We start from the raw sequence: 17627 nt of genomic DNA, 5'->3' as shown, positions 1-17627 counted from the left end.
CATCTTTTCTTGATGCATTCTGCATCATTCAATAATTTGCCCAGAGAATCTTTCAATAACGAAAGTCAAAGCTTGAATTTTTTCTTCAGCTCCCCCAGCTTGAGAAATGCTGACCGTGTTCTTCCCTTTTGGTTTTCTAATTCCAAATCTTTGCATATTTTATTATAGTATTTGGTTTTATCTTCTCTAGCTGACCTTTGAAATTTTCTGTTCAGTTCTTGGACCTCTTCAATTCTTCCATTTGCTTTAGCTTCTCTACGCTGGAGAGCAAGTTTCAGTGTCTCCTCTTGTTAGACACTGTGAAGTGTGTAATAGACTTGTCGGACAAGTCACATGGTGGAACCATGTAGCTCAGAACTTAAAAATATCTAGAATATGTGAAGGGGCTTCAATGGGACGTGGAAAAATGATCTTCCAATTGTTTACTGTATCTTCCAAATCCATTTTTCCACAAACTCTTTGAAGTCCCTCATATTAATAACCAAACAAGTCAGAAAGAAAAAGAGCAAAAGATCTAAGCAGACATTTCACAAAGGGCTTATCTAAATGACCAACAATCGAAGAAAAAGATGCTCCACATTTCTGGGACAAGATTGCAGAGTAGGCAGACATGGGAAACTGAGAACTAGGTGCAGTTATTGGTCCTGGGAAGGTACCGTAGGATAAGCACTAGACCACAAGGTCAGCGGTGCAGACTCACAGCCACTCCTCAGAAACCCTACACAGGGTCACTATGAGTTGGAACAACTCAACAGCACTTAATAATATCAGTCTCTCCAGGTGTGAAAGAAAAAGAGTGCTAAGAATTGAAGAGGCTTGCAATCAATTAGTCCAGCAACTAATAGAACACATGCATGACAGTCTCTAAAACTCTGGGATCAGAAGCAGTAGATGGTGCCTGGCGACCACTATCAACTACCCTGAAATTAGAGGGTCCAGGATAAGAGTGGGAGAAAATGTGGAACAAAACTCAAAATTACCTAATAGCGCTAATAATAAAACGACCAGGTTTACTGGTCAGAACGAGGCTGGAGGTTCCTGAGACTATGGCCCTCCACTACCCTTCAGGTCTGGAGAGGAGCTCACCCTCAGAGCTCCATTTTCAGCCAAGAAGTAATTAGGTATATGGGGGGTATACTCACCATGGAATGGTCAATCACTGAAAATCAAAAGGCAACATTTCCCTAAGGACAAAGCTGAGAAGGAATAAGGGTGGTGGACTACAAACAGGAAGCACAGGGAGGAAACAGGATAACTGTAGTTACATGGAGGGGAATGTGATCATTGAGATGCGACAAAGTGTGTGATTTGTTGAGTATAAAGCCGATGATCTTGTCTGTAAACCTTCAGTCAATTCACAATAAAATCTTTAAAAAAAAAAAAAAAAGCGGAAGACTGAGTGCCGAGTGTTAGGGGACGCTGAACTGGAGCAGTAAGAGATGAAAAACAGGCTTTCAGCTGGTGGCAAGGGGAGGGGTGCAGCTCTCCCATGCTTCCATGCCCTCCTGGTGGCCGGAGGTGTGTCCAATCTCTAGCCAACCCAGTGGCCACAGCAGCCCCTCCTGTACAAGCTCCAATCTGCCTGGGGTGGAGTACCAGACATAGCACCCTGCTTCTGGAGATGGGCGAACCCACCCTGAACGTGGCTATACACACAGTAAGCAGAAAACAGTGCTCACACTTCCAATCTCTACCACATCCACCAGGAGACAGGTGATGAGTGCCTGAGAACACAACATACAATTATCACCTAAAGGTAAATACAATGGTACCACAATGTCTGGGGGCAGCAGACAGTTTCAGTTTACAAGAAACAAGACAGACTGTCTCAAATTAGTGACCAAAAAACAGTCAGGAAATAAAAATCAGAACTAAGTGATAAGACATCTAAAAGAATGATATTCAGTTACATTCAACAAATTGGGAGAAAGATTGAGGAAAGTAAGGGAAACAAAACAAAACAAAACTTCAGAAGAACCTAGGAAAACACTAGAAGAACAAACTGACAAAATAAATGAAAAACTGAAAACCATACAAAAACAACAATTAGAAAGCCAAATGATTAATCCTAAGAATCCAGAAATAGACTAACATATATGACAGTCTCACCCAGAACTCAATCCAGATGATATACAAGTATTCAAAATAAAACTTATAAGACTGAAAATAGGGAGCCTGAGACATGCCAGTTTGCAACAAAAATTAAAATAAAGTTAAACAGGGAATAGTGTAGTTAAAGAACTTTCAAATGAAGAGAAAATCAAGCAGATCTCAAGAAAAACACACCTAACTATAACTTTAACACTAGACAAAACCTTACTCATAGCTCTAGCCCAACCCAACACTAACTCTAGTCCTAACCATAATCCTAAAAAAAAATTTTTTTTTTAAATTTATTTGGATGAAAAATAGAGAAAGATACACTGGTCCACCTCATTAGTCCTCCTAGAAATGCACAATGGTTAAAAATGAAAGACTGACAATGCCAAACACTGCGAAGAAGCCACAGTATCTGGACCTCTCACCGACAGCTGGAGACTGTAGAGTTACAAGCCCTTTGGAAAACTATCCACAGCTGACCACGTGCATGCCCTGTGGTCCCGCACATGCTCAATGGGAACATGCTCTGTGCACCAACAAATTCTTAGTCTCATGGCTTGCAATAACTAAAAATTGGAAACAACCCAAATGGCCATCAACAGAATAAACTGTGGGTTATTAACATAGTGGAAACCTTAAATACAACCTACTACCGCTGCAATTACCACCCATTGTCAGTTTGTCGTACTGTGGTGGCTTTTGTGTTGCTGTGATGCTGGAAGCTATGCCACCAGTATTTCAAATATCAGCAGGGTCACCCATGGCCAAACAGGTTTCGCAGAGCTTCAAGGGTCAGATAGACCAGGAAGAACCATCTGGCAACCTACTTTCAAAAATTAGCCAATGAAAACAAATCCCAGGAATCACAACCGAACACTGTCTGACATTGTGCCTAGGTTGAAAGACACTCAAATGGCCTCAGTGATGGACTCCCTCCCACAGATTGTGACAAAGACACAGAACTGGGCAGTGTTTCCTTCTGTTGTACACAGGGTCACCGTGAGTAGGGACCAACTCAATGGCAACTAATGACAACAAGAAAAAAATCCAGCAACAAGTAATAATTACTTCCTCCTCATTAAGTCAAAGAGGATAGATAAGACATCACTCATGTTCAACAGGAAGTTGTCTGTTGTTGTTGTTAAGTGCAGTTGAGTCGGTTCTTACTTGTAGCAACACTGTACAGCGTTTCCATGGAACAGCTGGTGGTTTTGAACTCCCAACCATGAAGTTAACAGTACAATGCTTATTCTGCAGTGCCACACCAGGACAACCAATGGGTGCTGTTGTTGTTAAATACTGCTGAGTCTATTCCAACTCACAGCGACCCTGTACAGAATTTCCAAGGAGTATTTGGGGGGTCTGAACCGTTGACCTGGCAGTTAGCAGTCCAGTGCTTATCTTACAGTGCCATACCAGGACTCCACATAATAAAAGCAGCTAATGTTTAGTCTTCCTACCTGCTGGCCATGGTTCAGAGCATTTTCAAGTATTATTTCATTTAACTCTCATAATAACCCTATGAGGGTGGTAGCACTGGCCCCTTTTTACAGGTAAGAAAATTGAGGCTCAGAAGGTTAAAGATTAAAAAAAGAGAAAATCTGCCTAAGGGCCAAGAATGAACATCAACAATCAGAACCAGGACTGAAACACAGGTCTAACTCCAAACCCAAGATCTCAAACACACCAAGCTACTCCGTCCGTAACAAATTAAGGATTTGATTTCAATGCTAGCATAGAAATCAAGAATGTTTTTGATAAAACTGTTCCACCAACAAAAATTCTCACAGTCTCATCTCTATCCTTTCAACTTGTTGTTGTTAAGTACCGTGGACTCGGTTCCGACTCATAGTGACCCAGCACAGGGTTTCCGAGGCTGTACATCTTTATGGTAGCAGAACGGCTGGTAGTTTTGAACTGCTGACCTTGTGATTAGCAGCCTGATTCATAACCATTACGCTACCAGAGCTCCTATCCTTTTGACTAGACCGAGGTAAACCCAGAAAGCCTTGCTCCATACCCTGCAGGCTTAGGCTTAGAAGCCCACTACCGCTTTACAACACTCAGCACTTCCTGCTGGGGAAGGCGAAGACGCCAGGAAACTGCTCACTCTGACCCCGCTCAAGGCCTTGCTTATCAGTGGGGTTTCAGAAGGCTTTCTTTCGGAGCTGAAGACCTCCGGATTGGTCAGGATGGGGGCAGGCAAGATGGCGGGCAGTATTGCCGGTGGCCTCTATCTTCAATGAAGCTACCAAGCAAGAACTTGCTTGACTAGGACGAGAAATCAGGTGTCAGTGGTGATAGGTGTTTGTGGGTGTGAGTATGTATGTGTACACTTACACATACCAGGAGACTTTCCAAAAGGTCATGGAAAAATTCCATGATCTTTTCGTCCCATTTTTCTATCAAACTTTTGGAAGCTCCAATGAGCTGGATTGGCACAGTGGCCGCAGCAATGGGCCCAGCATAGCACTGACTGTGAGGTTGGTGCAGGGCCAGCCCATGTTTTGTTCTGTGACGCATAGGGTCACTGAGTGGGTACTGACTCGATAGCACCTAACAACATACACATGCATGAATGTATGTGTTATCCTTGTTAGCTGCCATCTGTCGAGTCAGCCCCCGACTCAGACTCGTGATGATCCCTTGCACAATAGCATAATTGTGGTCCATAAGGTTTGCGTGAACTGATTTTCAGAAGTACATCACCAGGCCTTTTTTCCTAGTGTGGCAGCTCAGCTGTAACCTGTTCAACATCACAACAGTACACAAGGCTATATCTGAAGTCCAGTAGCCAGGAACCAAACCTAAGGTCTCCACCCAGCATGGAAGGTGAGAATTCTACCAATGGGCCACTCTGAATGCATATACATGTGTGACAAACATCTCACTTCCCGCTAAGGGAGATTACACAAACACTGACAAGTTTCTGAGACTTGGGAGCCTGCAAAAACCTGTTAGCATCAAGTCAATTCCAAGTCATAGACCCTACAGAAAAGAACTGCCCGGTAGGGTTTCTAAGGCTGTAAACCTATAGCAGATTGTTACATCTTTCTCCTGCAGTGCTTCCAACCAAGAGACTGGTTTCAGCAGCCTAAAGTTTAGCCACTACACCACCATGGCTCCTTCCAGAAGAACCAAACCCACTGTCGCCGAGGCAATGCCAACTCACGGCAAGCCTGCAGGGAAGACTAGACCTGTCCTGAGGGTGCCCAAGGATTCAGTTGTGAGAAGCAGACGACCACAGCTTCCTCACACTGAGTTGCTGGTGGCTTTGAAAGGCCCTTCTTTCCACCACTGCACCCCAGGAACTGAGAGCCTGCCTTAAGAGGTCTAGATTTGGGGTTTCTTTTTTCTCTGGTATACAGGCAGGTTCGTTCCAGACCACCTCAATCAAACAAATCCCACAAATGAGTCAGATGGATTTTTTTGGTTTCGCAGTGTTTATGAAAGTTCTGTTTACACTATATTGTAGACTATGAAGTGTGCAATAGATAGCATTATGAAAAAAGCGTGAACTAGTATGGTGGTGGGGGTAGGGGTGTGCCATGGAGTCAGTTCCGATTCACAGCAACCCTGTACAGGTTTTTGAGGCTGTAAATCTTTCTGGGAGCAGGAATCCTCATCTTTCTCCTGCAGAACAGCTGGTAGTTTCGGACTGCTGACCTTGAGGTTAGCAACCCAACTCATAACCGCTACGCTCCGTGAGCTAGTATAAGAAAACCAAAACTCAACAGAGACATGAAGAAAGCAAACGCTGTTGGGAAAAATGGTGCCAATAGACTTGAGTGACACAAGGTTACCACAAACCTTCAATTCGTACAAAACAGTATCTGTACAGAGCAACAAGGTGAAGCGCAATAAAACGAGATGTGCCTACACTAAAGATGTCGGGCAGATCATGCTGTACACTCGTGTGCCAGGAGGACCAGTCCCTGCAGAAGGACATCATACTTGGGAAGTGGAGGGTCCGTGAAAAGGAGGTAGACCCCCAATGAGATGGACTGACACAGTGGCTGCCTACAGTGGGCTCGGACAATAGGAATGATTGTGAGAATGTCCAGGCTCAGGCAGTGTTTCCATAAGTTGATTACAGGATTGCTCTGAGCTGGAGCTGACTCCATGGCACTTCACAGCAGCAACCAGTATGTCGTCGTCCCCGCCCATAAAATACCAGCACCAACACCGCCAACCAGGGCAACCTACCAGGTAGAAGAGGCTGGCACTCTTTCAGGTGAGTGTCAAGTGGCTAAAGCCTGTATGCGGCCGGAATGGGGTGCTCAGTCACAGTGCAGGGGGAAGAAGGGTACATCCTTTGGAACACTTAATATCAGTCTGCCGACCACCCATTAAAAAGAAGCACTGTGGATGTGATGCGCAGGTGCAGCACAGATGGTTTGCAGTGACTACTAGCGATGAGGTTAGTGATTTGAAGCCACTTAGTGATACTTCAGAAGAAAGGCCCAGCAATCGGTTTCCATACAGATTACAACAAACACATAAACATACGGTGTTCAGTTCTGCTCTGCAAGACATGGGGTCACTGTGAGTCAGAACTGACACGTGACCAACCCGCAGCAAGCAGTTACTACTACCAGTCTTATGTGTACTCTCATCTGTTATGCCATCCCAGCTCACCAACCTCCCGGGCTTTTGTTTACCTAACAACAAAAAAAGTGATGCCCAGGGTCCTCAGAATGTCAAATGTCTGTCTTCTTGCCACATCCGGCCAGTGGCAAGTTCACTGGGCTAACATGGAGGTGCCTGGGAACCACGGAGGAAGGAGAATCTCCACAATAGGCTCATCAAGCAATTGTTCCACACAAAGGCCAAACTCAAAACAAGGGCAGAGGATGCTGAGGGACACAAAACTGCCACCAGGCCCTTCGCACCCCACTGTGCCCTCCCAAACCTCCTCAGGGTTGGTGAGCAATAGAAAGAGGACAGGAACCCCATAGCTACACAAACCTTTCTTATTGCCCTTGGCGCCTCCCCATGACATGTGGGCTTCTCTCTGCTCTTTTCTCGCCTCATCTTTTATCTCCATCAATGACACGGCATGATGGTCGCCATTCAAGAGCGGCAATCCTAACAGGAGTTAGGACTTCAACGTGTCTATTTTTGAGGAAGACAATCAGTCCACAACATTAGGAAAAATAGCATAAGGCTATCTTTTGCTACTTCAATTCAACTCAAGCAAGATTTATTTAATTCTACTATATAGACACGGTCAGTGTGGTATGACAGTCTAACCATGCAGGGCAAATCATGTGTGGAGACACAAAGCAAGGTGTCAGAGTTCTATGAGAGTTCCCTGAAGGGAGACATCCAAACGAAACAAACTAAAAATGAATACCTTCACAATTTAAAGTCTCTATGGGTCATGGGTCGGAATCAACTTGACGGCACTTAACAACAACAACAGTGGGGCATGGTAGTGGTATGGCGCTGTGACTACAAGATCAGTTTGAACCGCAAGGTTAGTGGTTCAAGCTCACCAGCCACTGCCTGGAAACCCTACAGAAGGCCGCTATGAGTTGAAACCCATTCCACAGCACGTAACAACAACAACAATGGGTCAAGGCAGACTTGTGATCTTGCTCCACTGAGTACACAAAAGAGAAGAAATGGAAAACAATGACTTTAAGCCTCTCCAGGACCACTTGTCATTTTCATGGAGTGCCACACCAGGTGTTAATAATAAAAGACAAGCAAGCTTGACTTGTATTTCTTAGTTACCTTATTTAAAAGGAGGGAGGGGGCGCCAGCAGAAATGGAACTGTCAGGATAATGCACCCAGAGAATGGCAGAATGAGCTAGCCACCAAATACAAGAGACAGCACCAAAGGAAACACATCCACACAAGCTAGCAGTTGCCAGAATCACTACAAGCACTTTCCTTCAATCTACAGACAAGTTTTCTTCTTTCTTTCATAACGGAGTCTCCCGGATTTGGCATAACCGAGAAGCTTTAAATACAGTACGTGTTGTATTCCTGGGGGAACCATTTAACACAGATGAGACTTTGCAAGGGGCCTATCTGCCTCCATTGGGCAAAACATGAGCTTGGAGACTAGTAGTGTAGCGCTTGTCACCAACCCTTTTTCTAAAGTCAAGGCAACTAGGCCCACGACTGTGAAACTCTAGAAGCTACTATCTTGGGCGTATCAACCTCAGTCACAGCTGAAAACAAACGCAGGGTTTTTAGAAACGATGGAATCCACTTCCAAGATGGGGTGGAGAACTCGTAGTGACAGGCACAGCCAATGTCCAAGGAGCCAGGGAGCCAACCAGGGGGGCTTTTCTCTCCAAGGCTCTCCATCTTTATGTCGGTCCATTCATCACAGCCCGGGCCAAGAAATTGTTCTGCTCCTTGGAGACGTTTACGGAGAGCAAGGGGGACTGGGAGGGGCGAGGGGGCGATGCCGGGAGTGTTGCAACACGAAATGCTGGAAAACGTGTGGCTGTTTACTACCAGAGCCGGGAGACGCTTCCCTGGGGGCCCAACCCAAGTCCCCTCTGCCATGGGCGCACCCCTGAAGGCAGCCCGAGTCCCTAAGACCTCCGGCCCGTTCCCTTAGCCCCCAGGACGCAGACTCCAGCCCCACGGCCCCCATGGCGCGGACACTCGGTCCGTCGGCCCCGAGTTACCTCGGAGGCCCGGGCTGTCGTCCCTGGCCCGAATCCTGCGGATCTTGACTGGGCGCCCGCTCAGCGTGGCCAGGACCAGTCGCTGGCGTAAGAAGTTGCAGCCTGCGTAGGCGAGGGAGTGCGTCGGGGCGGCCATGTGCACGCCCTCCGAGGCGCGGGCCAGGCGCGGTGGTCGGAACGGCGCGGACTCGCGGGGCGGCGGCAGCGGCTGAGGTGGCCCGGAATCCCTCCCGCACCCGCGTCCCCTAGCGCGTCCACGTGGTTTGGAACAGGAAGACAGAGAGACGAGACACCGGGTCAGAGGGGAGTGGGGCGGGGCGGCAACCGACCCCCGCCTCTCCCCCGGTCGGGCCGCGCCGCCATTGGCCCTTGAAGGATCTGGGCGGGGCCCGTGCTGGAGGTGGGCGGCGGCCGAGCCGCGCCGCTATTGGTCCGTGCTGGAGCTGGGCGGGACCTGAGCCCCGGCAACAGCGCTCGGCGGGAGGGAGCGCGGGAGACTGGCTGAGTCCGGGAGGTGAGTGCCTCTTGCGTGCCAGCTGTTGACTGAGCTGTGGTGGCATCCCGGGACGAAGCTGCTGTCATCTCCCCGCCTTTTGCTGGCATGCCAACCCTGTTGCATCCGTGGTCCTCTCTACCTCCGCTGTGACCTGCGCAGTCGTGCCACACCCTTCACGTGGTCCCATCACTTAACATTCACTGTAGGCCCCAGCGTGGTACAGGGCTTTGGCACTTGGCTAAGACGGATAGCTTAGCGACTCAACCTATGGAGCAGCCCCGCGTGGCCTGGCATCTGCTTCTATAGAGATTGTTGTTCTATAGTGGTTCCGAGTGGATTTCGACTCGGAGAGTCCTCCAAGTGACAGAGTAGAGCTGCCCCACCCAGCTTCCTAGGCTATAAATCTTTACAGGATCAACAGGTCTTTTTTCCCATGGAGCTACTGGGTGGGCTAAAACTACCAAGCTATTGAGTAGCAACTGCATGCTTAACCATTGCCCACCAAGGCTTCTTGTTGCTGTTGTCTTGTTATGTTAAGATGATTCCCACTCACAGCAACCCAGAATGAGAAGCTGGTGGGTTTGAACCACCGACCTTGTGCCCACTGCTTATCCCAGAGTACCACTAGGACTCCTTTTGCACTACCTTGTTTTTGTTAAGTGCTGTCAGGTCTGTCCTAACTTATAGCCACACACTATAGGGTTTCTCAGGAATCCCGGTGTGGAACTGTAGGATAAGAACTGGACTGCTAACCACAAGGTCAGTGGTTTAAACCCACCAACCACTCCCTGGAAATGCTATACAGGTCGTTATGAGTCCGAAATGACTCGACAGCACTTAACAATGGTAGGGTTTTGCATTATCAGGAGAGATCAATGCATCATGCTTGGTAAAGTGGAGGGTCAACGAAAAAGAGAGAGACCTCAATGAGATGGATTGGCACAGTGGCAGCAGCAATGGGTTCAAAGGTAACAATTGTGAGAACGTTGCAGGACTGGGTAATGTTTCCTTCCTTTGTGCACGGAGGCACTGTGAGGTCTGTTAGTCAGAGCTGACTCCAAGGCATCTAATAACAACAGATCGCCAGTCTTTGTCCCGAGGAGCTGCTGGTGGGTCCAACTTTTGGTTTACAGCCAAGCACATAACCACTGGGTCATCAGTCAAAAAACACTACTTGCACTGAAATGCTTGCCACAGAGTCTTCTTTGAGGAGACCTCAAAGTAAGTTCTGAGTTGTAAATTTTGAGACGTGAGGGCCACAGAAATGAAGGGACCTGCTTAAAATGACATGTTAGTACGTGGCAAAACCACAAGTAGAAACTCCATCTGTATCTCTCTGTCTTAGGACATGTATCTTTGCAACCCTGAACTTCCAGCAAAAAGTCTGAATACCACGAAGCTGAGTGGAAAAAGCCAGATGTAAAAGACCAACATTGTACCATTCCATTTATATATGTTCTGTCCAATTAGGGAAATCTACAGAGACAGAAAGCAAAAGATTAGTGGGCATTGAGAGGTTCAGTGTTTCTTTAGGGGGTGATGGAAATGCTGTGGATTGTACCCATGCATGTAAAGATGTTTAAAGTGCTAAATTGTTGTCACCTGAGTTTTATCTCAATAAAAATAGACCAACTTGAAGATTAAAAACATCAAATAAGGAATTCACTATTTAGCCTAATTCTTAGAACATAATAAATGCTGGATCAATATTTGTTTAATGAAGCCATGCAGTCCTGAGGGAGAAAGACATTACATTGGGGGAAGCTGCACTAGTTCCAAGTGTGACATTTGACACCACCACAGGGATACTGGAACAGACTTGTATTCATGGGGCATTCTATTACATTTTTTTTCAATTACGACAATTTGGGAGGCCTGCTGTGGTGCTGTAGGATAAGCACTGGGCTGCTTACCACAAGGTTGGTGGTTCAAGCCCATCAGTTGATCCTTGGAAACCCTAAACACTGTGAGTCGGAACTGATTTGATGGCACTTAACTACAGCAACAAAATATACTTTAGGCTAAGAGGTGCTAAAGGAGCTCTGGTAGCATAGTGGTTACGAATCGGGCTGCTAACTGCAAGGTCAGCAGTTTGAAACTACCGTCTGTTCCGCGGGAGAAAGATGAGGCTTTCTGCTCCCGTAAAGATTTACAGCCTTGGAAACTCTGTACAGGGTCGCTACGAGTTGGAACCGACTCCGCGGCACATAACAACAACAACGAGAGCTGCGAGGTTATTCCCAAGAAGGAGCAGGGGTTTGACTGTCAGAATTGTTTGCAATGATTCCTTCATACAGCTGACAACCTTGAAAATAGAATTTGCTTGTGTCGTTGTAATACATGTTCCTGGTGACTTGGAAGATACAGTGTTGTTTTTTCCTTTGCTTGTTTCACATTTTAAGAGCCTTTTGAGTATATTCTAATATTGTTGCTTTATTTAAAGAAAACCATATCAGCAAAGTCAGGGTGTCCGATATAAATAACAGAGTAATGATGTTCTTCATTGTACTGATCATTACCTAATCATTTAAACTATGGTACTGTTATTGTTGAGTGTTCTTGAGTCCCATCAGACTCCTAACAACTTGATAGGACAGAGGACAGCTATCCCAGAGGGTTTCCAGGGCTGGCATCTTTATGAAAGCAGACTGCCACATCTTTCTCCCATGGAGCAGCTGATGGCTCAGTTTCTGGGCATGACTTTTCTGTTTTGTGCTACCCAGGGAGACAAGATGTAGTACCAATAATACAGTTCCTGCAAGCTCATGCTAACCACACGTTTCATCAGAAGACCAATAACTATTCTATTGGTTAAGGAGAGAAGGAGATCTTTTTGGAATCCTTAAATGCTTGTTGTTGTAGTTAAGTACCATCAAGTTGATTCCAACTTATAACGACCCTGTATAGGGCTTCCGAGGAGTTGCTAGTGAGTTTGAACCACTGACCTTATGGTTTGACTCAACCTTTTGGTCCAGGTTTATCTTACCTATGAATTCAGGTAGATAATTCTTTTTCTTGTCAGATGCCTTCTTATGTTGACATTGACATGTTCTTACTTGGTTGGGGTTTGTTGTTGTTTTTAACGTTGTTATTGTATAACAATAAAAGAACAAGAGTTTTGCACTCATCCTATTGTATTTTATGTCCTTGCAATGAATACAATCCCTTCCATGCATCACCATTGAACAGTATTTGCTTCTATTCCCTCTGGGTTTTGTTTTGTTGTTTTTTTGATGTACACAAAAACACTCAGGAATATATAATCATTTAAACAACCAAAGGGCACATTCTGCAAGCCTGCCTCCTGGCCGCCAGCACACAGCCTTTCTCTTTCCATGAATCTAGCACCCTCAGCTGCTCTCTCTCTCTCTCTCTCCATGTCCTCATCTCTGCATCCATCTCTGGTGTCACTGTTTCTCTGGATAGGGTCCCACAATCCACTCATGCTCTTCTCCATTGATGGTCCTAGGGTCCTCTGTTCCTAGACTGTAAGATTAACTATTCCCGTTTTTGTTACAAAACTTCTACTTTTATAGTTGTGACAACCACAACTAGTCATGATAACAATTACTTACTATTGAGTCATAATACTCTTATCCCCATCTTCTTTCACCAGAACCATCTAGACGAGATGAAAACTACTCAATGGGGATTCTACCTTCCCCCACACTCTGAAACTAAACTCCCTCTTGAAAACTTGTAAGCCAGTCACTTCGTGCCTTATAGCCTCACCCCCAGCCCCCCAGTTTAGGTAGCCAATGTCTAAGTTGCCTATCTCTCTCAAACCCGTGTACAGAGGGGATATGTTTGATCCTTGATGTGAAGACTCCTTCCTTCTCGGTTGGTATTTTGAGCTACTACATCCCTAAGTATAGATCAAGTTCCTCAAATTGTAGCAATTTACACTTGTTTCCTTTATCAAATTTCTTTATCTTCCTCTAGTTAAGTTCTGATCCTCAAGCCATCAAAGCTAGGTCAAGTGGGTACTATCTGCAAATTTAGCCATTTTTACGCATCTCCCCTCACTTCATATGAGCTGGATGTTTCACTCTCTAGCCCTCTATGGCTATGTCCTTGTCCATGGGCTCAGGTGTCCCCAGGTTTCATCACACTTCAGACCAGCCAGCCCTTCCTCTTCTCTCTCTTACCTCCAAGTCAATGGGAGTCTATGGAACATGGTTGAACTCAGCCCGTTTCTTCATTGCTGCCTTTCCCCACTTCCACTCACAAGTAGACCAACATGGTCGTCAGCAAGCTTACATGCCTGCTCGTGTGTTTCTTTTGAGTTTCAGTCTTGGAGGGGGGTTTGTCCTGAAGGGACTTATTTGCATTGATGGCTCCCTGGCGAACAACTTGCTTGTTCTTGTAGTAGCCAATCAGACTGCCTTTTTTTGTTTTTGATTTTTCCTGCTGATCTTTCTTTCAAGAATTATCTTCTGTTCCTCTAGCTGCTCCAGGCTGGTCTGCATGTCCTTTCAAGTAGGAATAATGGATGGGGTTTTTTTAAAGTTAAATAATGCTTTGACACCATCCCATATGTCATGATTAATGTCCAAATTTACTAGTGCAGGACACTGCTCCAGCAAAAGCTACAACAGATTTGGCTACTGTTGCTATTGTGGTTAGGGAGCTCTGTTGGGTTGTGGGCTGGGCTGCAAACTACAAGGTCAGCATTTCAAATCCTCTAGCCATTTCACAGAGAAGGAGGAGGCTCTTTCTGCTCCCGTAAAGATTTGTTATTGTTATTAGGTACCATCTAGATGGTTCTGACTTATAGCGACCCCTATGCACAGCAGAACAAAGCACTGTGCACTCCTGTGCCATCCCCACAATTGTTATTACGCTTGTGCCCACTACTGCTGCCGCTGTGCCAATCCATCTCATTAGGGACCTTCCTCTTTTTCACTGACTTTCCACTTTACTAAGCATGATATCCTTCTCCAGAGACTAGTCCTCCTGATAATATGTCTGAAGCATGAAAGATGAAGTCTCACGATCTGGCTTCTAAGGAGCATTCTGGCTGTACTTCTTAAAACACCAATTTGTTTCTTCTTCTGGCAATTCATGGTGCTTTTAATACTCTCCTCTAACACCATAACTCAGATGCACCAATTCTTTTGCAGTCTTCCATATTTACTGTCCAATTTTCACATGCATATGAGGCTATTGAGATACCATGGCTTATGTTAGCTGCACCTTAGTCCTCAAAGTGACATCTTTGTTCTTCAACACTTTAAAAAGGTCTTGTGCAGCAGATTTTCCCAATGCAATACTACATCTGATTTCCTGACTGCTGCTTCCATGAGTGTTGATAGTGGATCCATAAAGATTTATGTGAGTCTGAACCAACTCAGTGCCAGTGGGTCCGAGGAGTATTGTAGTTCATTGCAGTTGAGTGGCATCCCGTGTCATGATGATCTAATGCACAATGGGAGAAAATGCTGCCTGACTGTGCTGTCCCCAGGATCTGTTGCAGGTCAGACCATTGTGATCCACAGGGTTTGCATTAACTGATGTACACAAGTACATCACCAGGCCTCTTAGTCTAGAAGCACCACTGAACTTGATCCACATCATAATAGCAAATAAGCCTCCACTGACTGACAGTTGGTAGCTGTGCATAAAGTACATTGGCCGGAATCAAAGCCAGATCTCCCAGATGTTGTTGTTGTGTGCCATTGAGTTGGTTCCAACTAATAGCTACCCTGTATAGGGTTTCTGAGAGCAGCTGGTGGGTTTGAACTGTGGACCTTGAGGTTAGCAGTCCAATGCTGATCCTATAGTGCCACAGTGGTGCTCAGATCTGAACCACCAGTAGCTTCTTGACTATTTACCAAGGCCAAATTAACAGTGGACTAAACATAAGTAGTCTAGAGTGGATATGCTGATGTAGCAGACTGCATTATTGCTCCTAACTATTTATTTCCAAGCCTGTAAAACATACATCCACATGTGTGCTTCTATAGGAAGAATACATAGCTCCTCATTATTAGCATTGAACTTTGACCAGAAGTAAATGAGCTGCAGCCGTTTCTATATTACCTTTAGTAAAATTTTACTCAGATGGGATTTCAGTGATATTGTCTGATGATTTCCTCATGCTGTTGGGTCACCTCTCTTTGGAATGGGCACAAATATGGATCTCTTCCAATCACTTGGTCAGGTAGTTGTCTTCCAAATTTCCAGTGCCACCTCACTTTCTTGAAAGATTTCAATTTGTATTCCATCAATTTCTGGTGCCTTGTTCTTTGCCAATGCCTTCAATGCACCTTGGACTTCTTCCATCAGGATCATTAGCTCTTGATCATATGTTACCTCTTGAAATGATTGAACATCAACCATTTCCTTTGGTCCAGTGATTCTGCATATTCCTTCCATTTTCTTTTGATGCTTTCTGCATCAGTCAATAATTTGCCCACAGAATTCTTCAATTGCTGGGGACCAGCCTCGACAAATTATTAGGTGGCTCTCAAAGGGGAATGTGGAGTCGGCGAAATGAATTACATGGAGTCAATGGGTCGTTTTGAGTCTTAGATGTTTACTTTCAGATGTTGCTCCTGCTCTCTTTTACTTAATTTTTTCAGCTCCTTATATACCGTTACAATACACAATGACTTCATAGTAATCAATTCCTTTAAACTATAATCTATTTCATGATTACATTTTCTTTTGATTCCTGAGCCTTCAAGTTACATCAAAGTGCGTCAAGAACATCAAAATATTTTCTTTGATCTTTTCATATCTTGCCTCCTCATACTCCCTAGCTACCTTGCTAATATCTGTAAGTTTTTCTTGTTTGTTTGTTTTTTATTCTTTAATCATCCCTAAAATGTCAAGTTAACCTTCAAACAAAGTTCTAAATCTTAACTCCTATTTCTACCCTCACCTGTTATTTTCTACAGATTCATTAATCACAATTCATTATCAAAACATTATTTTTTCCATAACTGGCCATACATATCAGTTACTCACAATTGATTGAACAATAAAAACAAGAACATAATAGTACCTAAAGTTTTATAGTTAAGAATAAATGGAACACTTCCCCACACTAACAATATATCTATCTAAAAACATCTAGTTAATTTTCTACTTATATTCTTACATGTTCCCACAGCCCTTAATTGCATCTTAGCTATTTTCTAAAGATCTTAATGTCCCTAACTGAAACTACACAGAATGTTGATTGTAATCTTAAACTTGAACTGGCAGTGCTTTAGCTGGTGTGGTTTTTCCTAGCTGGTGAAACTTATTGTTACTGTAAAAAGCAATCTTTATAACTATACGTGATTGAATATGATGTGAAAGTGTCTAAATGTAATTTTTAACCTTTAATATGATCATTGAAGAATGCTACTAAAAACTTCTATAATAAAATCAGGAAACATCAAAAATAAACTATTCATAAAAGGAAAAACACAGGAACTACAGGGCCTTGTGGCTTTGCCAACCAAGGAGACACTCATTGTTGCTTTGCTAAAACAATGAGCTTTTCATGTGCAAGGTCTCCCACCGTTCAGTTCCTTGATGGCATGGCTTCTGCCATTCAATAACGAAAAGTCGAGGCTTGAAGTTTTTCTTCAGTCCCCCTAGCTTGAGAAATGCTGAGCATGTTCTTCCCTATGGTTTTCTAACTCCAGATCATTGCACATTTTGTTGTAATGTTTGACTTTGTCTTCTCAAGCTAATCTTTGAAATTTTCTGCTCAGCTCTTGTACCTTCTCATTTCTTCCATTTGCTTTAACATCTCTATGATGGAGAGCAAGTTTCAGTCTCTTCTGACATCCATTTTGGTCTTTTCCTTTTTCTTGTCTTCTTAATGACCTTTTGCTTTCTTCTTGTATGATGTTCTTGGTGTCATCTCACAACTCTTCTGGTCTTCGGTCTTTAGTGTTTAATGTATCAAACCTGTTCTTCAGATGATCTCTAAATTCAGGTGGTGTAAATTGAAGGTCATATTTTAGCTTTCATGGACTTGTTTTCATTTTCTTCAGCTTCCGTTTGAATTTGCATATCAGCAATTGATGATCTATGCTGCGATCTGCCCCTGGCCTTGTTTTGGCTGATGACATGGAGCTTTTCCACTGTTTCATTTCACAGATTAGTCAATTTGATTTCTGTATATTCCATCTGGTGAGGTCCATGTGTATAATTGTCTTTTATTATATTGTTTTAAAAGATATTTGAAATGCACAAATCATTGGTCTTGCAGAAGTCTTTCTCCAGCATCATTTCTATCACCAAGGCCATATTTTCCAACTACTGGTCCTTCCTCTGTTTCCAACCTTTGCATTCCAATTGCCAGTGATTATCAATACATCTTTTTCTTTTCTTTTCTTAAATCTTTCCCTTTTTTTAAAAAGTTTTTATTGTGAATTAT

General features: G+C 44.3%; 1 protein-coding gene across 1 annotated transcript in view; it reads right to left on the bottom strand.

The window, feature by feature from the left end:
• RCL1 (RNA terminal phosphate cyclase-like 1) overlaps window positions 1-8887 on the bottom strand; it is a 44181-nt gene extending 35294 nt beyond the window's left edge. Inside the window, exon 1 of the mRNA XM_006863752.1 lies at window positions 8752-8887. Within this exon, the coding sequence (XP_006863814.1) occupies window positions 8752-8887 (136 nt within the window). The remainder of the gene's footprint in view (window positions 1-8751) is intronic.
• Between the last annotated feature and the right edge of the window lie 8740 nt (window positions 8888-17627).

This window comes from Chrysochloris asiatica, unplaced genomic scaffold (genome assembly GCF_000296735.1).
Source record: "Chrysochloris asiatica unplaced genomic scaffold, ChrAsi1.0 scaffold00056, whole genome shotgun sequence".
NCBI lineage: Eukaryota > Metazoa > Chordata > Mammalia > Afrosoricida > Chrysochloridae > Chrysochloris > Chrysochloris asiatica.
This window is presented reverse-complemented; position numbering and strand designations above follow the sequence as displayed.